Raw genomic sequence first — 25,449 nt, 5'->3', positions numbered from 1 at the left:
ATCCTTTGCCAGTAATTTGCCCATCAATAAGCACCTCAGAAGAATTTAGATTTTGAAGCTTTACAATCCCTAGGGCCACATTTCTATATATTCTACAATAATTTAAAGTAGTATGATCTTCTTTAATCTCCATACCTTTATGCATCATGATGCCACATACTAAGAACATTTTCGCCATAGAACCAACACTGCAAGAGCATGAGCCAGGTCAGGTCGCAAAGTAGGTCCGACTAAATATTTTTTTGTTTTCATGCAACTGACCTTCGAAATGTCTCAAGAACCTTAAACATACCTTTGGAATCAATTGGCACCATTCTTGGATCATTAAACTAAGTTTCACAACTTTCAAGTGCTTGCGCCAAATTTTCGCATTTAATCGCAAAGATGTAATTTTCAAACTAGTGAAGAAACATGAACTCTACCAACTAACAAGCATGTACTTTGATATACAAACATGAACTCTGCCAAGCAGTTTTTCAAGATGAATCCCGAGTGAAAAATATTAATGTGTTAGGTCCCAGAGACAACTGAGAGGGAGGGTTGAATCAGTTGTCAAATGAATTTAAACCAAAAACAACTTAACCAACTTAATGCTTAATACCGATAAACTAGTTCAATATGCTGGTAGACAGTTTTAATAGTTAATTGCTATACCGGTAAGGATTAGTGCATGAAACATAAACACAAAGTTATCCACAACACATAGCACCAATATTTGTACGTGGAAACCCTGTAAGGGGAAAAACCACAGTGGGAAACCTTACCCACACTCAGATGATATTACTACAGATAGTGAGTGTACATAAATGGGGTCTACACATGCAGAAAGGCCAACCACCTAGAGCTCACTACTCAATCACAAAGTGGGAGTCACACTGACTACAGTTGGTGGTTAAATCCAATAAGAGTGTATTGCATAAAATAGCATCTTCATATGCTGGATTCAGTACCGGTGTAGTTCTAATTGTCTTCACAAAAACCCTCCTTCAATCTTCCAATGATGTCTGCATGTATAGCTCTACTTATTGTCGCATATACCTTCACACAATCCTTTTTCGCATTCCACATTTGATCTTACAAATAAAATCTTACATTTATACCATAACCTAAGATCAATTTTAGTAGGTCGACTCTACAAGATACTACAATAAAAACATTTTACAAACAATATAATATCCGATGCAATAACCAATTGAACATGTCGGTTTAATGCATTTACAACAATAATTAATCATCTCCATAGCATGCCATGTTGATCTGGAAAAGAAAAACCTGCTGGTGTAACCCTAGACCTATTTGTCAGTAATAGCAAATATGCAACTATGAATATACCAATGAACAAAACTCCAGGACAAGATGTCCAAATGATGTCTTTGACATAACCATGTGTTTTCCATATCATTCCAAGTGTCGGTGATCATTATATCTTGCCAGTGTGCTAGATACCGGTGACTGTGCATGAGTCGCTTGCCGGTGAATGTTGTTGATTCTCCAAAGTACTAGAGTTGATAAGGGGTGAACTCACAATAATGGTTCCCACTTTTTTGCCACTTTTGACACTGAGATGTACATTTTTAAAATAATCTTCAACTTCCGAGAACTATAACTTTTAAACTATTAAAAATTTGAAGATGATGTAAATTAGTGATTTCTAGCATTTTGTTTGTAGATTCTATATACATTTTTTTCAAATTTTTTTGAAAGATTTTTTTAAAAATTTTCCATCTCCCTCGAAAAGTAGTTTTTTACAACAAACTACATTTTTTAAGAGTGATGTGCCTCCCGAAACGCATAACTTTTTTTCTATAAATGATAAAAACTCAATTCTTTCGAATTTTGGTTTGTAACATCAATATCCAGGGCTTGCATTTGGTTTTATAGCGATATGTTCAATATTTTTCATTTTATAAAGTTTTGAAGTCCGACTAGTCATAATTCAAACATAGGTTTACGTTTGAACACATAACTTGTTCTATATAAATCGAAATTCAATTTTTTATTTTTTTTTTAGAAAGAAGACATCAATACCAAGGGCATAGATATTTTTCAAATTTTTTTTGAATTAGTTTCTTATTTTTCTCAATGCGTTGAACAGAGAAGTTCATGTTCGGTGAAAAACCAATTTTTAATAAAATTAAAAAATCAAGAACATAATAAATTCAAAATATTACAAAGTTATATTCGTTGGAAAGCTTGCTTCGAGTACTACCATCTAATATTTTTGGGTTGTCAAGATTATTTCATTCATGCATTGAACCAGAGCTCCGAAGTCATTAATTCTTCAGAACTCTGAAATTTTTTGGGAGAAACTTTTAATTTTTGGGGTTCGAACAAACACGAGTTCGATCGGATTGGGTTCGAGCGAACCCCCATTCGCTTGAACAAGTGAGCTTGATTTTGGCACGCTCGATGTTCGAGCGAACCCACTCGATGTTCGAGCGAACCCAACTGAACAGTTTGGTTCGCTCGGACTCCCAGGGGTAGTCCGAGCAAACATTTGTATTTCGCTCGAACACTGGCAAATCCGAAATTCCCACTTTCGCCAAATTCCTTCGTTGGCAAAAGTGGGAACTATCTTTGTGAATTCACCCTATAAGAGTTTAGTATGTGTTGATATCAATAACAAAACCATACCAAAATATCAACAATCTACCCCTTTGGCATTTGATGGCAACACAAGATAGAAAAACCATCAAAGTGGCAAAGCAGAAATGCCAAGTACCAAAAACCAACAATCTCCAAAAAGATCATAAACAAAAATCAAAATACAGATACAGAGAGTAATAACCTCTCCTAAACAACAATCTCTCCTCCTGGGAGCAACATGTGTTTTCCTTGTGTTTTTCAAAGTTTTTCCTTACCAATCTCTCCCCCTTTGACATCAAATGCCAAAGTTATAATAAAACCAAGTTCATATACAAAATACCAATCAATTCAATATACCAACTACTCCCCTTGAGAAGTAGCTTCCCATCAAAGACCGGAATAAAAGATTTCTCTGTTAATTCTACCGATTGATGACAATCATCAACTGTCTAAGTCTCTACCGGTGGTGGTATGACTCCAAGCTGATCTCTGAGATATTCAAAAGTCTCCTTAAGTAAAGGTTTAGTGAAAATATCTACAATTTGTTCTTTAGTATTCACATAAACCAGTTTTATCTCCTTTGCTTCAACATTTTCCCTTAGAAAATTCAGTTTGATAGAAACATGTTTGGTTTTAGAATGTAATACCGGATTCTTAGATATATCAATTACTGCAGTGTTATCACAATAGATAGTAATAGGTTCCTTGCATTTTACCTTTATGTCTTTCAACATTTGCTTAAGCCATAGTACCTGTGTCAAGTTAGTTGCTGCTGCAACATATTTTGATTCTGCTGTTGATAAAGATGTACAACTTTGTTTCTTACTCAACCAAGAAACTAGTCTGTTTCCAAGAAAGAATGCTCTGCTAGTGGTGTTTTTTCTATCATCCACATCTCATGCCCAATTTGCATCTGTGTATGCACATAATTCAAAGTTTTCATCTCTAGGATACCATAATCGAAGATTTATAGTGCCTTGTAAGTACCAGAAAATCCTTTTTACTACTGATTCATGATTTTCTCTAGGATTACTTTGAAATCTTCAAACAATACATACTACATGCATAATATCAGGTCTGGTTTGTGTCAAATACAGTAAACCTCCTATCATAGATGTGTATCTAGTTGGATTAACAGGTGTAGATTAATCCGTTTGTGATAATTTGTCATTTGTTGTCATAGGTGTGCTTACCAGTTTAGAGTTCTCCATCCCAAATTTCTTTAGTAACTCTTTTAAGTATTTGGATTGACTCAAGAATATAGGGTATGTGCAAGATCAAGGGGGGCCAAAAAGTGGCAATGGAGAAAAAAAATGCGTTTTCAACCTTTCCAAACATGCCAAAATCCGCTTTGACTTTTTGTTTGGGTCGGGAAAAATTTGAATTGGTTTGGTAATATCAAACCAAATCAGATATCTGATATGTGATGTCATTGTTGTGATGTTACCATTGTGATATCATACTTTTCAAATCGGATATCCGATTTTATCAACATAAAAAATATAGTTTAGTAAAATGGCCATAACTTTTGCGTTTCTTATCAAAATTTTGATTTTTTACAGGCGTTGGAAAGGTAATTCATAGACCTATAAAATGGATGAGGTAGTTTGATGATATTATAGACCAAAAATTAATTATAATCATTTTAATTTAGTCCTTCAATTTTAAAACTTCAAATACTCACAAATTTTGCATACAAAGTCTCTTTTTTTTTTTTCCTATCACCTACTTTATCTATCACTTGTCTATCTATACTTATATAATATATTTTATATATCTCTTTCTTCTCTACTTATGTCACTTATTTTCCCATTCCATGTAGATAAATAAATTCCCAAGTTACATGCATCTCTGCATATATCTCCATCTTTCTATTCATATCTCTCCCTCTCCCACTCCATCATTGTCACTCCTTATTTCTATATTTCTCTTTAATAATCTCTCTTCTCTCTATTTATCTCCCTCCTTTACCTTATCCTACCTATACTTATATATTACTTATCTCTATCACCTCCTTTCTCTCCCTATCTTTTCCCCTCTCTCTCTATATCCTTATAGATCTATCTTCATGTATATTTATATCTCATTATCTCTAAATCTCACTTATTCACTCCATCTCTCCCTCCATTTGTCTTACTCTCTCTATCACATTCTATACATATCTATCTTTATCTCCATCTTCACATCTCCATATCTTTCCATATCAATCTCTCTTTTTATATGTTCCTCTATCCATTTTTCTCCATCTCTTCATATATTTATCTTTGTCTTTACCTCTCTCTTTCTCTATATCTACTTGCCTCCCTCTCCCTTTATCTTCATTTTTTATCTCTACCTTCCTCTCTACTTTTCAATATCTAGATATGTCTACCTCTTTCTATCCATCCTTGTCCTTTAGTTTTTCTCCCTCTCACTTCATACTCCTTAATATCTATATCTCTATTTATGTCCTTGTCCTTTAGTTCTTCATCTCTCTTCACCTTTATATCTCTCCTTATTTGAAAATTAGTATATATGGTCTCCTAAGGGGTTATATCATGTCCTATGGGGTCATAAGACATCATATGACCCCTTAGGACACAATATGACCCCTAACGACACCATATGGTCTCCTAAGGGGTCATATGGTGTTATAAGGGGTCATAACACACCATATGACCCCTTAAACACAATAAGACCCCTAATGACACCATATGGAGTCCTAAGGGGTTATAAGACACCAAATGACCCCTCAGGACACCATACAACCCCAAATGACACAATGTCACATCCTAAAGGGTCATTTGTGTCCTAAGGGGTCATAGGACACCGTATGACCCCTTAGGACACCATATGACCCATAGCACCATATAGTGTCCCAAGGGGTCATATGGTCTCTTAAGGGGTCAAAGAATGTCATATGACCATTTAGGACACAATACGACCCATGATGATACCTAAGGGGTCATAGGACACCATATGACCCCTTATAACACCATACAATCCCTTATGACACCATATGGTGTCCTAAGGGGTCATATAACACCATATGAACCCTTATAACACAAGAAGACCCATAACGACATGATATGGTGTCCTTGGGGGTCATATGGTATCAGGAGACACCATATGACCCCTTAGGATACAATATGACCCCTAATGATACTTAAGGGGTCATATGGTGTCCTAAGGGGTTATATGGTGTCCTAGGAACCTTTAGGACATAATATGACCCCTTAGCACACCATACAACCCCTAATGACACCATATTGTGTCCTAAGGGGTCGTAGGACACCATATGACCCATTAGGACATAATATGACCCCTAACAACACCTAAGGGGTCATAGGACACCATATTACCCCTAACGACACTATATGGTGTCTTAAGGGGTCATATTGTGTCCTAAGGGTTCATAGGAGACCATATGACTTGAAATGACAAAAAATGACACCTAACAATACCTAAGGGGTCATATGGTGTTCTAAGGGGTCATAAGACACCATATGACCCCTAAGCACACCATACAACCCCTAATGACAAAATATGGTGTCCTAAGGGGTCATAGAACACCATATGACCCCTTAGGACACCATATGATAGATACTGATACTATATAGTGTCCTAAGGGTTCATAGGACACCATATGACCCCTTAAGAGACCATATGACCCATAACAACATAATATGGTATCATAGAGGGTCATAGAACACCATATGACCCCTTAGAACACCATATAACCTATAACAACGCCATCTAGTGTCTTAAGGGTTCATAAGACACAATATTGCCCCTTAAGACATAATATGACCCCTAACGACATCATATAGTGTCCAAATGGGTCATAGAACACCATATGACCCCTTAGGACACCATACAACATCATACCACCCTTTATGACCTCATATGGTGTCCTAAGGGGTCATATGGTGTCTCATGACACCATATGATCCCTTAGAACACAAGAAGACCTATAACGACATGATATGGTGTCCTAAGGGGTCATATGGTGTCATGAGACACCATATGACCCCTTAGGAAACAATATGACCCCTAACGATACCTACGAGCTCATATGGTGTCCTAAGGGGTTATATGATGTCCTAGGAACCTTTAGGACACAATATGACCCCTTAGCACACCATACAACCCCTAATGACACCATATGGTGTCTTAAGGGGTCGTTGAGCACCATATAACCTGTTAGGACACAATATGACCCCTAACAACACCTAAGGGGTCATATCGTATCCTAAGGGGTCATATAACACCATATGACCCCTTATAACACAAGAATACCCATAACAACATGATATGGTGTCCTAAGGAGTCATATGGTGCTAGGAGACACCATATGACCCCTTAGGACACAATATGACCCCTAATGATACCGAAGGGGTCATATGGCATCCTAAGGGGTTATATGATGTCCTAAGAACCTTAAGAACACAATATGACCCCTTAGCACACCATACAACCCCTAATGACACCATATGGTGTCCTAAGGGGTCGTAGGACACCATATGACCCGTTAGGACACAATATGACCCCTAACAACACCTAAGGGGTCATAGGACACCATATGACCCCTAACAACACTATATGGTGTCTTAAGGGGTCATATTATGTCCTAAGGGGTCATAGGACACCATATGACCCTAACGACACAAAATGACACCTAACGATACCTAAGGGGTCATATGGTGTTCTAAGGGGTCATAGGACACCATTTGACCCCTTAGCACACCATATGACCCCTAATGACACTATATGGTGTCCTAAGGAGTCATACGGTGTCCTAAGGGGTCATAGATTACCATATGACCCCTTAGGACACCATACGATGCATAATGACACTATATGGTGTCCTAAGGGGTCATAGGACACCATATGACCCCTTAGAAGACCATAAAACCCATAAAAACATAATACGGTGTCTTAAAGGGTCATAGAACACCATATAACCCCTTAGAACACCATACGGCCCATAATGACACCATGTGGTGTCTTAAGGGGTCATAGGACACCATTTGACCCCTTAGCACACCATATGACCTCTAATGACACTATATGGTGTCCTAAACAGTCACATGTTGTCGTAAGGGGTCATAAAACACCATATGACCCCTTAGGACTCCATACGATGCATAATGACACTATATGGTGTCTTAAGGGGTCATAGGACACCATATGACTTCTTAGAGGACTATACAACCCATAACAACATAATATGGTGTCTTAAAGGGTAATACAACACCATATGATCCCTTAGAACACCATACAACCCATAATGACACCATATGGTGTATTAAGGGGTCATAAGACACAATATTACCCCTTAGGACATAATATGACCCTTAACAATGTCATATAGTGTCCTAAGGGGTCATAGGACACCATATGACCCCTTAGGACACCATACGACCCCTTGCAACACCATACCACCCTTTACAACACCATATGGTTTCCTAAGGGGTCATATGGTATCCTAATGGGTCATATAACACCATATGACCCCTTAGAACACAAGAAGACCCATAACCACATGATATGGTGTTTTAAGGGGTCATATGGTGTCATGAGACACCATATGAATCCTTAGGACACAATATGACCCGTAATGATACCTAAGGGTTCATATGGTGTCCTAAGGGGTTATATGATGTCCTAGGAACCTTTAGAATAGAATATGACCCCTTAGCACACCATATAACCCCTAACGACACCATATGGTGTCCTAAGGGGTTGTAGGACACCATATAACCCGTTAGGACATAATATGACCCCTAACAACACCTAAGGGGTCATATTATGTCCTAAGGGGTCATAGGACACCATTTGACCCCTAAGGACACTATATGGTGTACTAAGGGGTCATATTGTGTGCTAAGGGGTCATAGGACACCATATGACCCCTTAGCACTCTATAAAATCCCTAACAGAACCATATGGTGTCCTAAGGGATCATATGGTGTCCTAAGGGGTCATATAACATCATATGACCCCTTAGGACACCGTACAATGCATAATGACACCATATGGTGTCCTAAGGGGTCATAGGACACTATATGACTCATTTGGAGACCATACGACCCATAACAACATAATATGATGTCCTAGAGGGTCATAGAGCACCATATGACCCCTTAGAACACCATACGACCCATAACAACACCATGTGGTGTCCTAAGGGGTCATAAGACACAATATGACCCCTTAGGACATAACATGACCCCTAATGATGTTATATAGTGTCGTAAGGGGTCATACAAAACCATATGACCTCATAGAACACCATATGACCCCTTAGAACACCATACGACCCTTTACGACACCATATGGTGTCAAAAAATAGCATATGGTATCCTAAGAGGTCATATAAAACCATATGACCCCTTAGAACACCATATGACCCCTTAGAACACAAGAAGACCCATAACAACGCGATAACCTTTTAGGACACAATATTACCCCTAATGATATCTAAGGGGTCATATGGTGTCCTGAGAGGTTATATTATGTCCTAGGAATATTTAGGACACAATATGACCCCTTAGCACACCATACAATCCCAAACGACACTATATGGTGTCCTAAGGGGTCGTAGGATACTATATGACCTGCTAGGACACAATATTACCCGTAACAACACCTAAGGGGTCATATTGAGTCCTAAGGGGTCATTGGACATCATATGACCCATGATAACACAAAATAATTCCTAACGATACCTAAGGGGTCATATGCTGTTATAAAGGTCATAGGACACCATATGACCCCTTAGCACACCATACAACCCTTAATGACACCATATGGTGTCCTAAGGGGTCATAGAACACCATATGACCCCTTAGGAAACCATACAATGCATAATGAAACCATATGGTGTCCTAAGGGGCCATAGGACACCATATGACCCCTTAGGAGACCATACGACCCATAACTACATAAAAATGGTGTCCTAAGGGGTCATAGAATACCATATGACCCCTTAGAACACCATACGACCCATAACAACACCATGTGGTGTCCTAAGGGATCATAAGACATAATATGACCCCTTAAGACATAATATGACCCCTAACGATGTCATATAGTGTCCTAAGGGGTCATAGGACACCGTATGACCCCTTAGGACACAATACAACCCCTTAGGACATAAAATAAACCCCATTGACACCTAAGGGGTCATAGGACACCATAAGACACATAACAACACCAAATAGTATCCTAAGGGGTCATATGGTGTCCTAAGGTGTCATAGGACACCATATGACCCATAACACCATATAGTCTCCAAGCATATGGTGTCCTAAGGGGTCATACAACACCATATGACCCATTAGGACACAATAAGACCCCTGGTGACACCTAATGGGTCATATAGTGTCCTAGGGGTTCATAGGACACCATATGACCCCTTACGACACCATACGACTCCTTGCGACACCATATGGTGTCCCAAGGTATCGTATGGTATCCTAAGGGGTCATATAATGTCCTAAGGGGTCATATGGTGTCCTAAGGGGTTATAGAACACCATATAACCCCTTAGGACACCATAAGACCCATAACGACACCATATGATGTCCTAAGGGGTCATATGGTGTCCTAAAGGGTCATGGGACACCATTTGACCTCTTAGGACATTGTATGAGCCCTAACAAAACCTAATGGATTATATGGTGTCTAAGGGGTCATACGATGTCTTGTGACCTCTTAGGACATAATATGACCCCTTAGCACACCATACAACCCCCAACAATACCATATGACCCGTTTGGATACAATATGACCCCTAACAATACCTAAGGGGTCATATGGTGTCCTAAGGGGTCATAGGATACCATATGACCCCTTAACACGCCATACGACCCCTAATGACACCATATGGTGTCCTAAACATAGAACACCATATGACCCTTTAGGACACCATAAGACTTATAACAACATCATATGGTGTCCTAAGCTATCATATGATGTCCTAAAGGTTCATGAGACACCATATGACTCTTTAGGACACCATATTCTCTCACATTATTTCTTTTCTTGAATTACCCTTGATCACCTCTCTCCTCCTATGGGTTTATAGATACTTCCCTCTCCCCCTCTACCCACCCCCTAATTACTCTTTATGTCTCTCTTTACCTTTGTCCCCATCTATCTTCTCTCTTTGTTGATACTTTCCCCTCCTCCTCTCCTCCTACCCCCTAATAATCTCAAACTCTCCCTCTCATTCTCTCTTCACCCCAATCACCCCCTCCCTCTCTCTCTTTGCCTCCCACCTAATTACCTATAGCTCTCTCTCTCTCACTCTCTCATCTCCCCAATTAATCTCTCCTTCTCACCTATCTCCCCCTCTCCTTTTTTGATACTTCCCTACGCCGCTCCTTTTCCACTCTGAATTTTGTTTCTCGAGATGAGAAAGAAATATAGAGAGACTAGTCTAGATCTTAGGGAAGAGACAGTGACATAGAGGAGTAAATTATGAAGAGGTAGAAATATAAGCACCTTGTAGAGCTTAAGATATTTAATGAGGTATTCATTGATAGTTAAAGATATAGGTCTAGAGAGAGATGTATAAATATGGACGAAAGAGAGGGTGGAAGAAACAAATAGGTGGAGTGATAGGTTTAGGAGAGAGAGGTGGAGAAAGGAACAAACATAGATAACACGGTTTATCAAAATTTATCGAACTCAATAAAATTCATAAAGTTTCTATTATTAATTAATTACTTATTTAGTTTATTTTGAGATGACTGTTACAAAAATTCATGCAATAGGGAAATCATATGAAAAAGTCATGAGTTTTTTATGTTTTAAAAATGAAGGATGAATTTAAATGAATTATAAATTTTTTTAAAATAAATAATTGAAAATATATATATTATATATCATAGAGATTTTAATTACCTTTCCAATGCCTGTAAAAAATCAAAATTTTGATATAAAACGCAAAAGTTATGCCCAATTTACTAAAATATTTTTTTTTATTTTTTCAAAAATCGGATATCCGATTTTATCTAATAAAATCTGATATTCGATTTTATCCGATATCCGATTTTATCTAATAAAATCTGATATCCGATTTTATCCGATATCCGATTTTAAAACATAATTTTTTCCCTCCATAGTTTGCTTTGGGTTTGCTTCGGGATTTGACTTGGAAGTGACAAGCCTGGAAAGTCAACTGAAAAAACTTGTTTTTCAGTATTCCTTGATTTTCCAAACTTTACACTGGTGGTTGACGACTTTTGTTATAGCCAAAATTGATAAAATGAAAAGGGTTTTTTAAGGATGTTCTCAGCTTTCCAACAATATAAGGCTTGTCTTATTTTGACTTTAATAAATAATTATTATTTATTTTCTAATTGAATTCTGACAAAAGTACTGATTGATAGATTGATTGAAAAATACTCATAACTTTCAAACCGCATAACATTTTTTGAATCTAAAACATGCATCATATCCTATGCTTCGTCTACTATAGGTAAAAATTAAAAAAAAATGAATTTTATAAGGTTTTGACCAAGTTAAGGTGGTCAGACGTAGGAGTTTCTGAATTTTTTGAAAAGCTGTAGTAAAAAATTCATAAATAATTATTTACTTTATAAAAAATTATAAAAAAATAAGTGTCACATCCGGATATGAGTCTAATACTTATATTATAAATCTTATATAAAAATATTATGATTTGATTGTGATTAGGGTGGTCAGACATACACCTACTTCTTATCTTTTTCCTGAAATTTTTGTACCACTACATTGAAATTTGAAATTTTCATCAAATAGGATTCTTTTTTTCAAAAAACAACTAGTAGCTTAGAAACTAGATTCAATTTTCTATAAATTATCTTCTTACATATTTTAAAAATAATGTTCATAACTTACTTAATTTTTCATGTCAAGTTGCATAACTCTAATTTTTTGAAATTTCATTGCCACTTAAGGGGTTGTTTTGGCACACCATGATCTTGCACATACCCTATACCTTTATTAGTCTATGAAATCTACAATCCTAAAAAGAATTTTATTTCTCCAATCATAGACATTTAGAATTCTTGCTGCATTTTAATAGAAAATTCCTTACATAATCCATCTTCTCCTCCAAAGATTATATCATCAACAAATACTTCTATAATCAAGATGTCATCATTAGTTAATTTATAATATAAATTGTTGTCTACATTTCCTTTAGTAAAACCAATCTTTAAAAGATACTTATCCAATCTTGCATACCAAGCTCTTGGAGCTTGTTTTAGTCCATACAGAGCTTTTCTTAACCTGCAAACCATATCATTGTCATCTGTCAAATAAAAGCCATCAAGTTGTTCAATGTATACTTCCTCTTCAAGATCTCCATTCGAAAATGCACATTTAATATCCATTTGATAAACTTTGTAGTTCTTGTGTGCTGCAAAAGCCAAAAATAATCTAACTACCTCAATTCTAGCTACTGGTGAAAAGGTTTCATTGTAATCAATTCCTTCTTTATGAGAATATCCCTTACACACTAGTCTTTCTTTATTTCTGACAACTTTGTTTCTAAATACCCATTTGGTTCCAATTACATTTTTATCTTTAGGCCAAGGAACTAATGTCCAAGTGTTGTTTTTCTTAATTTGTTCTAATTCTTCTTCCATAGCTTTAATCCAAAATATATCTTCACATGCCTCATTAATAGATGATGGTTCAATTTGAGAAATAAGACATACCTCTTCATTTGCCAATCTTCCTCTTGTCATAACTCCTATAAACTTGTTTCCAATTATCTGATCTTTATAATGATTCAGTCTTACATACCGGGGTGTCTTGGTTTGTTGTCGTTCCTCAATTATTGTGGAATCCTCAGATGATACCGGGGTAACTGGATCTTCATTCTGTACCAGTGGATTAAGAGTAGGTTCATTTGTCAAAATTTCCGTTGTCAGTTCAGAGTCTATATACCTTGAAGTTCCTCCGAATTGTTCATCAATCTTTACATTTGTACTTTCAACAATTTTCTGCAATCTTTTGTTGAAACATCTATATGCCTTGCTCTTAGATGAATAACCAAGAAATATTCCTTCATCACTTCTAGGATCAAATTTGCCAATATACTCATCTCTTGTGATATAACATTTACTTCCAAAAATTCTGCAATACTTAAGAGTAGGAGTATTACCAAACCATAGTTCATGAGGGGTCTTACCGGTTTCACCTTTGATGTGAACTTTGTTAAATGTATAGACCGCTGTACTGACTACTTCTCTCCAATATACATGTGGTAGGTTTGCTTCTGATAACATACTTCTTGCTGCATCCAAGATAGTTTTGTTTTTCCTTTAAACAACTCCATTCTGCTGTGGTGTCCGAGGTGCTGATAGCTGTCTTCTAATTCCATTCACTTCACAGAATGTATTAAATTCCTTAGATGTAAATTCACCTCCTTGATCTAATCTTAAACATTTGATTTTCTTACCGGTTTCATTTTCTACCATTGCTTTGAATAGTTTGAACTTTTCAAGTGCTTCTGATTTTTCTCTAAGAAAAGTAACCCAACACATTCTAGAATAGTCATCAATAATTAGCATGAAATATCTATCACCTTGTAAGCTTTTAGTTCTAGCTGGACCACATAAATTAGTGTGAATCAAATCAAGAGCATTATTGGATTTTTCTAGAATACTTTTGAAACTAGCTCTAACTTGTTTTCCAAATTGACATTCCTTACATATTGTACTCTGAGGTTTGACTATTTTAGGTTAATCTCTAACTGCCTTAGTAGTACTGATCTTTACCATGCAATCAAAGTTTACATGATAGGGTCTCTTATGCCATAACCAACTTTCATCTATATGTGCAATTAAGCATGTCTTTTCATTGTTATTTAAATGAAAGATATTACCTCTAGTCTGATTACCAGTTGCAATTTCCAAACCAATTCTATTCATGATTTTGCATTTTCCATTTTTAAATTGTAACCGAAATCCTTTCTCAACTAATTGACCAACACTCAAAAGATTATGCTTTAATCCTTCAACATAGTAGATATTGTCAGTGTTATGCTTACCATCAAGAGATATTGTACCCTTACCCTAGATTGAACAAGCTTTGTCATCTCCAAATCTCACTAAGCCTCCATTATATTCTTAAAAATTCAAGAATTTACCTTTGTCTCTTGTCATATGATGTGAGCATCTTGAATCAATGATCCATTCATCCTTTACTTCAACTTTAGCTACCAGGGCCTGTACTATCGATTGACAAGTAGGTGTCGGTTGATCTTATGTTACAGAAACAAAAACTGATCCATTGTCTGTTGGATCCTCATTAGAATCATCAATCACACCTTCATCAACAATGTAACAAGATTTGTCTTTATTCTTCTTAAATTTGTATCTCTGATATTCAGGGTTAGGCTTGTATGTTCTTCTAGCTTCTTCTCTTAGTCTAGCATGTCTATCAGGGTATCTTGAAGCCATATGACCAATCTTATTGCAGTTAAAACATTTAAAGGGTGCTTTACCTTCATACTTACTTCCAATTGGACCTTTAGGCATTTTCCTTGCAAATAGTGCTTCAAGTTCTTCAAGTTCTCTTGCATAAAAGGCTTTCCAATTAGATTTGTCAAATGATGGAGCAGATGACGTTGATGCTTTAAAGGCCAAATCTGTCTTTATAGTAGCAATAGGACCAAATTCTTCAATTTCAAAAGCTAAAAGTTTCTCAATCAAGGTATCCCTCGTAACTGATGTATTAGGCATTGTTCTTAACTCATTTATAGCAATGACTTTCATTTTATATGTCGGTGGCAATCCTCTTAAAAATTTTGAAACAATTTCATCTTCACTTAAGGTTCCTCCACAATATTTAATACCCAAACCAATTTCATTTACTCTTTCCATAAAAGAAGAAATCCTTTCATCTTCTTCCATTTTCAGATGTTCATACCTGACTCAGAAGCTTTCAAGTTTTGCAATTTTGACTGTGGAGTCTCCTTCATTCAGTGTTTCCAAATGATCCCAAATAGCTTTAGCAGTAGACCTATCTGATAGTCCCATGATTTGTTGATCTAATAATGTGCTCAAAAGTGCTTCTCTTACTTTGCAATCATTTTCTTCATCTTTAGTCAAGTTAGCTGGACTAGGCTGACCTTGTACAGTAGCAGCATAACCATTCTTTGTAACATCCCAGATGTCTTGTCCAATGCAATTTAGATGTGTCTCCATTCTGATCTTCCATATGCCATAGTTGGTTCCATCACATTTAGGACTGTCATTCCTAAAATAATTAGTAGACATTAGATCTCCTCAAGCTGTTAAACTTCTGCAAAAGAGTACTAGGCTCTGATACCAATTGTTAGGTCCCAGAGACAACTAAGAGTGAGGGGGTGAATCAATTGTCAAATAAATTTAAACCAAAAATAACTTAACAAACTTAATGGTTAATACCAGTAAACCAGTTCAATATGTCGGTAGATAGTTTTAATAGTTAATTGCTATATCGGTAAGGATTAGTGCATGAAACATAAACACAAAGTTATCCACAACACATAACACCAATATTTGTATGTGGAAACCCTGTAAGGGGAAAAACCATGGTGGGAAACCTTACCCACAATCAGACGATACTACTGCAGATAGTAAGTGTACATAAATGGGGTCTGCACATGCAGAAAGGCCAACCACCTACAGCTCACTGCTCAATCACAAAATGGGAGTCACCCTGACTACAGTTGGATGGTTAAATCCAATAAGAATGTATTGCATAAAATAGCATCTTCATATGCTGGATTCAGTACTGGTGTAGTTCTAATTGTCTTCACAAAAACCCTCCTTCAATCTTCAAATGATGTCTGCGTGTATAGCTTTGCTTATTCTCGCATATACCTTCACACAATCCTTTTTCGCATTCCACATTTGATCTTACAAATAAGATCTTACATTTATACCATAACCTAAGACCAATTTTAGTAGGTCTGCTCTACAAGATATTATAATAAAAACATTTTACAAACAATATAATATCTGATGCAATAACTGATTGAACATGTTGGCTTAATGCATTTACAACAATAATTAATCATCTCCATAGCGTGCCATGTTGATTTGGAAAAGAAAAACCTACCGGTGTAACCCTAGACCTATTTGCCAGCAACAACAAATATGCAACTATGAATATACCAATGAACAAAACTCTAGGACAAGATGTCCAAACGATGTCTTCAACATAACCATGTGTTTTCCATATCATTCCGAGTGTCGGTGATCATTATATCTTGCTAGTGTACCAGATACCGGTGACTATGCATGAGTCACTTGCTTGCTGGTGAATGTTGTTGATTCTCTAAAGTGCTAGAGTTGATAAGAGTTTAGTAGGTGTTGAAATCAATGACAAAACCATACCAAAATACCAACATAATGGTCAAAGATGACCAACTGGCTTCGTCAGCACTGTGGACCTAATGAAGTCAATGCACAGGCAACTCATGATGCCTTTCTTAAAAATATCAAACGATCTCCGTAGACCCTCAAATCTGAGGCATAGGTACCTTGAAGTACATATCAAAACTTAGAAAGCTCAGTTCGACCAAAAGGCTGACTGGGTGCAAATGGTGCGCTCATGAAAATAGCTACTTTAACTGATGCAGCAATGAAAGTACGGAACACTGAATAAGGTGGCTCAAGAAACCCTTTTGACAACTAATCAAACGGATTGGCAGGAGCTTGAAATTTGAAACATAGCTTGTCTTTTATACTAGAAATAACCCAGAAAAAACATTCTGACATGACATTCACCAGGGCATCTTTTACAAATGTGCAAAAAGGGCTCTGACTAGTTGCTGAAACAGGGACTTGTCAAACAACACAAACTGCAAACGGGTTGAGCTTACTAAACTAAGTAAATGGATTCATAAAGACATGAAATTTTGCACGGAGGTACACTTTTATGCATAGAATTGAATCCGTTTTGAATTTCACCATGATGATCAATGGGGAAAAATTCATAGGAGCTCAAAGTAGGCTACTTAATAAAATCTGCATTTGCACCTAACATGCACTTTCAGCTCACCCCTTGAAATGGGTACCTGATAAATTGATCCAAACTAAATTCTGAAAGTTGCACTACACTTCATTAGCTAAATTAAAGGTGTACAACAAGTTTCCAAAGCCTTACCCCTTGATGATTAATTGGCTTCATTTTACCCTCTCTCTAACTGGGCCACTTGAATGAGATTAGGTGCCTTTCTGAAAATGCAAAAGCAAAATTTTGAAATGGGCCTCTCAAATTACTCAAATTTAATGAGTCCCAACAAGACCCTCCAAAACTGAAGAGGGAATGTTAGGATCTGAGAAATCGCTGTCCCCCAATGTCACTATCTCAATAACGAGCAAAGGGGTGAAGAAAACAATGATCCCACACTCAAATCCAAGCCAAACAAGAGCCTAGAGCTCCAAGGCCTCCCTCCAACTTCCACCAAAAAGAATCACAACCACCATTTCCACCTCAATAGGAAACTAAATATTTCCAAAGCCGATCATCTCAACCTCAATATGAGATGGGACCACCTCAAGAGGAAGTATTGAAAATAAGCCAAATGGGTGAGAAAAAAGTGATGGAAACAAGAGCAGGAGGGAAAGTGCGAACCCTTTCACAACACCTTCAACCTCAACCATGAGCATCTCCACAAGAGTGGTAGCCATCAGGCTAAAACAAAACACCAAACCCTGGTTGCACTAACACCAGCAGCATTGCAGAAATCCCTGGTATGAAATCTCCAGGTTGAGAGAAAGACCTAGTCAGAGGAAAACTGCCCATCAACCAAACTGAAAAGAGGAGGAATCTCACACCCACCTGGGACAAGACCCAAAATCCCCAAAGAATAAGGGCCATGACCCTCGAACCACTCAGCAATGAAATCTCCAGCAGGGCTCAGAGAAAGACCTCCAACCCTACTGCACACCCCACCGCACTCCCCAAGCATCCCATGACCCAGCACTAGCAAAGCATCACATAGAAAGCCAACTGCAAGGGACATGACCATCGCACACAGACCAAGGGAGGGAGATCTAGAGACAACCCATACACCACCATAGCTATAGAGGGCAGAAAGACTCTAGGCCTTTCTACTCCCAAACACCCATGGGAACCCAGTCGCATTAGCCACCAAGGCCCGATCTGCCCCAAAAACACTGTCATCAGTGTGGGCCAGAGAACAACTCACCGAGGCCAGAGACCCATCAAGGGTATTCACAACAAAGCCCAACGAGCCTTGTAAGGAGAGAGGCCACCGAGCATCAAAACCTACAACATGACCATACAGGGGACGACCATGGGAATCTCCTCTCTCATCATCATCACCATTATCATCTGCCTCTCCATCATCACATTCACCAGTGGAAACCTGTTGTGATGTATTCACACATAGCCCCATTGCAAATGGGGACCCCTACTTTTTTTGCTTTCTGGGGTTTGTTTTCTATGTCTTTTAGGGTTTTGTCTATTAGCCTTTGCAGGATGAGTGTTGTCGAGGGGATTGTTGGATTACAGGCTTTGCTTGAGCCAGGGTGAGTCCACAGGGCCCCAGAATTAGGGTTTCTTTGAGAGTCTTCCTTAGGGCCTGGTTTTGCTCTCGTTGCTAATTGTGTCTTGCTTTGTGAGTGGGTATCATTCTTGAAGGTCCGAGCTAGGTCGAGTTGGTGAGTGATGAAGTCTGAAATGTCATCTTGATCTTCAAATGCCCTGAAATTTGGCTAAGTCTAGAATGTCCTGATCCTGAAATTTGGCTAAGTCTAGAATGTCCTGATCCTGAAATTTGACTAAGTCTGGAAAACTGAAGAATCCTCCAAAACCTAGATTTTGCAATATAACTCCTGGAGGTCCGAAACCACTCTCAAACATCTTGAAAGTATATATGGAATATAACTTAAAGTATAAGAATTCCTTATATCTTTCTTCTTTCTTATACATAAATGTTATATTCCATAAAATGATCCTGACGAAGAGTCCAAAATGTCAAATTTCACTCTGGACCCTTTCGAAGGGTCAGGAGCAAAATTCTTCATAAGCCTCATTTGCTCCCTTGTTTTGGATACCAACCTTGTTCCATGGGCGAATTTGGGAAGGAAATAACATGTCTCTGCCTTTTGAGGTGATGGAACGTAGAAATGTGAAGGATTTTGGCCAAGATGAGGAATTTCGCTCCTGACCCTTCCAAAGGGTCCAGAGTGAAATTCACTATAATCCTCATTTGCTACCTTGAATGGGCTTAAAACCTGGCTCCTCAAGTGAAAAACAATCTATATTTGCCTTCAGGAGAAGATTGAAGTTTGAAAAATGAGCAATTAAAGCTAAATGAAGAAATTCGCTCCTGACCCTTCCAAAGGGTCCAGGGCGAAAATCCTAAAAAATCCTATTTTGCTTTACAAAATCAAATCAAAATTAGATTGGGTGAAAGAGGAGAACTATTTCCTAGCCTTATGAGGTGGATTGAAGTTGGAATGATGAAAAATGAGCTACAAACAAGAAATTCGCTCCTGACCCTTCCAAAGGGTCTAGAGCGAAAAATCCTAAAAACCATCTTTTCTCCAAATTTTGTGCTAAGTCAGGCTTGGACTAGGATGAGAAAAGCTATTTGGAATGCCTTGAAAAGATGTTTGACCTTCAAAAATGTGAATTTTGAGCTAAAGTTGGAATTTCGCTCTTGACCCTTCCAAAGGGTCCAGGGTGAAATTCTTATAGGGTTTGTTCCTGGAGAAAATCTTGGGCAAGTTTCATGTTAATATCTTTTTGTTGATGATTTAAGTTGAAAATACTATGTTGAAATGAATTTATCATGTGTCCTTAATCATCTTTTGGTTTGTTTTGGCAGATGAAAGAAGACCAAGCCAGGACAAGGATGACCTTCTCCATCCCAGCATCAACAAGGATGACCTTCTCCAGCCTAGCCTCATCAAGGATGACCTCTTCCAGTCCAACATTTGAAGGAAAGACAAGGTGGCATCCCAGTCATCACTCCTCCAATCGGGTTGGTCCACTTCAGCATGTCCAGATTCAATGTACCTAACTCATCAAAGATGGCACTAACTTCGATGTACCTACCTCGGCTATCCATTGGTCAAATATTCCAAAGAAGACATGTGTCCAAATAATGCAATTATTTCATTGGTCAGAATTAAGTTTGTTGTAACTAACCCTAATTAGGGTTTTTATTGTAAAATCTCGGCCATTGATCTTAAATTGATCTGAGCCATTGAATTGTATTGAGGGTGCTATATAAGTCATGGCTCCTCATTTGTAAAGAATAATAGTTAATGAATAATAGTTAGTCAATAGTTGATAGTAGGTGAATAGTTAGCTAATAGTGAATAGTTAGTTGATAGAATAGCAATTAGAGTAGAATAGAAAGAGAAGGCAAAGATTGTTGCCAAGATGTTGTTGTAAAAGACTTGTAAACTTCATTGAAGAAATGGTGAAATCTATGGGTCGATTCAACAATTTGCATGGTCTTTATACTTCTCAGATTTGATTTCATGTTATTAGATGAGTGGAAGAAATGTGTTTGATTGATGGTGAAATTTGTATATCCATACTACTAGCAGTTTGTTGATTACAGACTCGCCTTGTGTAGTCAACTAGAATCATTCAACTTAAGCTTAACTTCAATTGTCGCTTCTTCACTGATATGCATCAGCCTAATGGTGTCTATGCCTTTAGCGATGATCTGACCATCATAAAGCTTTCCTTCGAAGATCGCACTAATCTTGTGGAGATGGTCCTGGGATGTCAAAACAAGACTTAGTTAGAATTTCATCAAAGATCAATCATTGCTCCTACATTCTTAGTGTCAGAATTAAATCCTTTCCTCCCCCTCATCCTTTTCCTTTTTTTTCAAAATCTAGGCTAGTGAAATCCTATGTTCCAACAATATTCAAAGCAAATCAGACGTTTAGTCATCAAGTGTAAGTCCCCTTGTGATTCCAACAAAATCACATCATACCACAAAGAGCTTATCCACAAGTAGAGAACCTACATACAAGAACCTTGGAGTTGCCTTGACTGATCCTTCAGCAAGATCTTCAGTAGTCGGGAAACTTTGCTCAAGAGAGGATAAGGTACCTTTAGGTATTTTATTTTGTGTTCGCTTGTGCATGAAAAACACATCAACAAAACCCTACCTCCTCCGCCGCTTCCACCCAATATGCTCAATATTAGTTTATACACAACCAATTATACGTTAATATTAAATATTTATTCAAATTAATAACACATACTTTCAAACAATTGTAAAGATAATTAGTCTACAATACAACCATTACAACTTTAAAAATGAAAATGACATCTAAAGAAAATTAAAAATTAAAATAACATCATTCAGTACTTATTTCATAGAAGTAGAATATAACACATACTTTTAACAAATAAAGATCAATATTGATGATGTCATCAAAAGTATTAAGGCCATAATTTTTACATTGAACATTGAAATAATTAAATATGAAAGCATAATTACGTTTCAAAACACGAGTAAGACACTTGCATCTTATCAGGGAAGTAATGAAAGTGTGATTTTGATAATGTTAATACATTCATTATTTAATTCTTGCATCTTATAAGGGGAGTAATTAAAAGTGTGATTTTGATAATTTGGCAATACATACATTATTTTATTCTTATCGAAGTAGAATTAATAAAATCATGATTCGTGAATCTATAATGTCATAAATGATGTCTAAGTAAGTTTGATAATGTCAATATATTTGACATCCTTGACTTATTATTTAATTATTACAATTTTGTAAAATATCTCACAATTTTGTAACAAGCTACTTAAATGACTTTTAAATATAGGTATGGTAATATGTAAGAATTATGGAGTACAACCACAACTTCATCTCTTGAGGTCATGGACTCACATTCAACAAGGTAATTCCTTATAAATTCAAAACTATTTAATTTCATTTACATACCAAAAAAGCTTTGACTTTAAATAAACTTTAAAATCATAGATTTTTTTTTAAATATATACTATAGAAATACAATATATAATTATTATTAATTCATAATTATTTCTAATATACGATTATTAAGGTAAGATGATTAATATTAAGGTTATGGTTGTGTTTATAATGTAATTAGAGTTACAATTATAATTATGATTAAGGTTATGATTATAAGTTTAATTAAAAATATGGGTATAGTTACAATATCATTTTTAAACATTGAACAACTACAATATCATTAATCTCAAACTATCTCTCACTAATCTTTAAATTAATATATCATGCCAACTCATCTATCAAATACTTATATTGCAATACTATAAGACAATTACTTGTCACTACAAGACACTTGTTTCTAGTCAAAATTGCACTTTCATACGAAACCACATACCCATTAAAAATAGAAGCCACATACCCATTAAAAATAGAATTCTCTAACTGATCAATGACTTATGTTACTAGGTGACACTTGTTTCTAGACAAAATTGTCCTTCCATACTAAACCACATGAGGATTAAAAATAGAATTCTCTAGCTGATCAATGTTTGATGTCACTAGGTGACACTAGTTTCTAGACAAAATTAGACTTCCATACAAAACCACATGCCCATTAAAAATAGAATTCTGTAGCTGATCAATGTCTGTTGTCATCTGTATTAAGCGTGTACTCCTCCATACCTGTTCGATGATTTTATAATTTAAATGACTTATAATTATCCGTTAAATAACTTGTTTTTATTAAAAATTTACATCATTATATCTTTTTAGCCTTGGCATACACAGTGAGTCAATATGCCAGCTCTTTACGTGTGTAATCGATTAACGAAAGTTACAAAGGTAGGTAAGAAGATTAGTAGGAATTGATTTTCAGCGCCATGTGCTCCTGTATTTTCAAATAATCACAGCAGCAATATTTCCAGAGCCTATATATACATCGTCTCCCGCAGGAAAGCTCAAACAATTTGTGAGTTGCAGTTACAAATTTCGTTGACCAGAGATATCGATGCCATGTTTTCTTGCCTTTTCTTTCTCATAACCATTCTCTCTTTATTTGCAGGTCAGTCAGACAAATTATCAGTTCAAACTTCCCTCATTCGTTACCTTCCAGCTAGTATGATTTCCATTTAAATTGATTTATTTGCAGGGAGAGGCAATGCGGAGAAAGCGCAGGCGTTGTTTGTGTTTGGGGACTCATATGCCGACACAGGAAATCACGATCCATACAATCAAAGCGTAAACCAGCCATGGAAACGACCATACGGTTTGACCTGGCCTGGCTATCCTGCAGGCAGATATTCTTCTGGAAAAATCGAGACAGATTTTTGGGGTAAACCTTCCTTCCACTCTCAAATGGTGAAATTTAGGGTTTAAAGCTGCAACCTTTGTCTTATAAATTATGTGCCTCTGATATGCGCAGGGGATATTTTAGGGCTTCCCGTTCCCATAGCATATGAGCTGCTGAGAAGTCATGACTGTAAATCAACTGCAAAGAAGATTAGACAAGGAGTGAATTTTGCAGTGGGAGGCAGTGCAATATTTCGAGCCTACGGATTCATAACAGTAGCACAGCAGGTGAAGCAGTTTAAGAAACTGATTCGAGGAAGTCAGGGGTTCGATTCCCACAAGCTCTCGCGGTCTGTAGTTCTTATCTCTGTCGTTGGTAACGACTACGGTGCATTCCTAAATAGTAGTAACGGCTCCATTAAGGTAGTTCTAGATCTGTAGGCCTTTCTTCAATTTCAAACGCTTACAAACTATGATTTTTCCTAATTTGTGAATTTAAATTACAGGGACTGATCGATCTGGTGAAACCTGTGGTAAGCGGGATAATCGAGGCTGTAAAAGATCTGTATGAAAGCGGGCTTAGGAATTTTGTGGTGAGTAATATGTTTAGTTTGGGGTGCCTGCCTCAGATCGGAAGAACATCCTGCGTTTCAACCTACGATAACATTACAGCTCTTCATATGAGATTATTAAGGGAGGGCGTAGAAAGCCTGAGATCGAATTTCATGGAAATATCCATCATAATTTCAGATTTGGTGCCTGCAACTAATTATGTTTTTTCCAATCCTGCAAAATATGGTAATTCAAAATATGTCTTTCTTCTGTCCAATAAATATTTAAAATCTACATCTTGTGAGCAATACTCTGTTACATCTGTTATTGTAAATGTGTGATAGGTTTTGTGGATTTGCTCGTTCCTTGCTGTGCTGCAAAAGGTAGGGTTGATATGTGTGGAGAGGTGGACGAAATAGGCAGGGCTTTATTTGAAGTGTGTTCAAACGTAGATGAAAAGTTCTACTGGGATTCAGTCCATCCAACACAGCGAGGATGGGATGCGATAATGTGGCTGTACAGTCATGGAGCAAATGAAGAGAACAAAACAATGAGTTTTATAGAGGGGGCGCCAAATATTATTGCGTGGCTAGACTCAATTGGATTCTTTGTTTATAATGTCTCCTCCTAAGCAAAACCACCCAATGTTACTACCTAAATAAGCCTTTGTGGGCATGATTCAATGAATGGTTCTCTAAAGAAGCTAGAATTTTCCGAGAGCTGAAATCATAAATCAGATTGTTTTGACCCGTATCTATTGAATTGACTTTTTATTTAATTTTATGTTTATTGTGAGGAGTGTCTTGATACATAAATATATTAGCAAATGATATAATTTTGTATAAAATTGTTTGTTTTATTATCTTATTTCATATGTCATTTATATAAATATATCATTCATTCACATTGTATATTTGTACATTTATATACATTCATCTTATCTATTTATTTATTATACCAATGCATGTGTATATCAACGCTCTCATGTTTATAGACTTATCCCACCCAAGTCTAACTTTTGTTAATACTCACTATTACCATTCTCACTTACATTGAAGTAAAT

At 36.8% G+C, this 25,449-nt stretch overlaps 2 protein-coding genes across 2 annotated transcripts in view; one reads left to right on the top strand and one right to left on the bottom strand.

The window, feature by feature from the left end:
- Positions 1–18,592, bottom strand: part of LOC131045766 (GDSL esterase/lipase At5g03610-like) — a 65,667-nt gene extending 47,075 nt beyond the window's left edge. The window contains exon 1 of the mRNA XM_059220612.1: positions 18,403–18,592. Coding sequence (XP_059076595.1) covers positions 18,403–18,592 — 190 coding nt within the window. The remainder of the gene's footprint in view (positions 1–18,402) is intronic.
- A 4,932-nt stretch (positions 18,593–23,524) lies between these two features.
- On the top strand, positions 23,525–25,158 carry LOC131045835 (GDSL esterase/lipase At5g03610-like). The gene is made up of 5 exons (XM_057979492.2): positions 23,525–23,607; positions 23,695–23,877; positions 23,968–24,257; positions 24,341–24,632; positions 24,731–25,158. The coding sequence occupies exons 1-5, from the start codon at positions 23,559–23,561 to the stop codon at positions 25,015–25,017; spliced, it is 1,101 nt and encodes a 366-aa protein (XP_057835475.2). The 5' UTR covers positions 23,525–23,558; the 3' UTR covers positions 25,018–25,158.
- Positions 25,159–25,449: the final 291 nt, after the last annotated feature.

This window comes from Cryptomeria japonica, chromosome 5 (genome assembly GCF_030272615.1).
Source record: "Cryptomeria japonica chromosome 5, Sugi_1.0, whole genome shotgun sequence".
NCBI classification, from domain to species: domain Eukaryota; kingdom Viridiplantae; phylum Streptophyta; class Pinopsida; order Cupressales; family Cupressaceae; genus Cryptomeria; species Cryptomeria japonica.
This window is presented reverse-complemented; position numbering and strand designations above follow the sequence as displayed.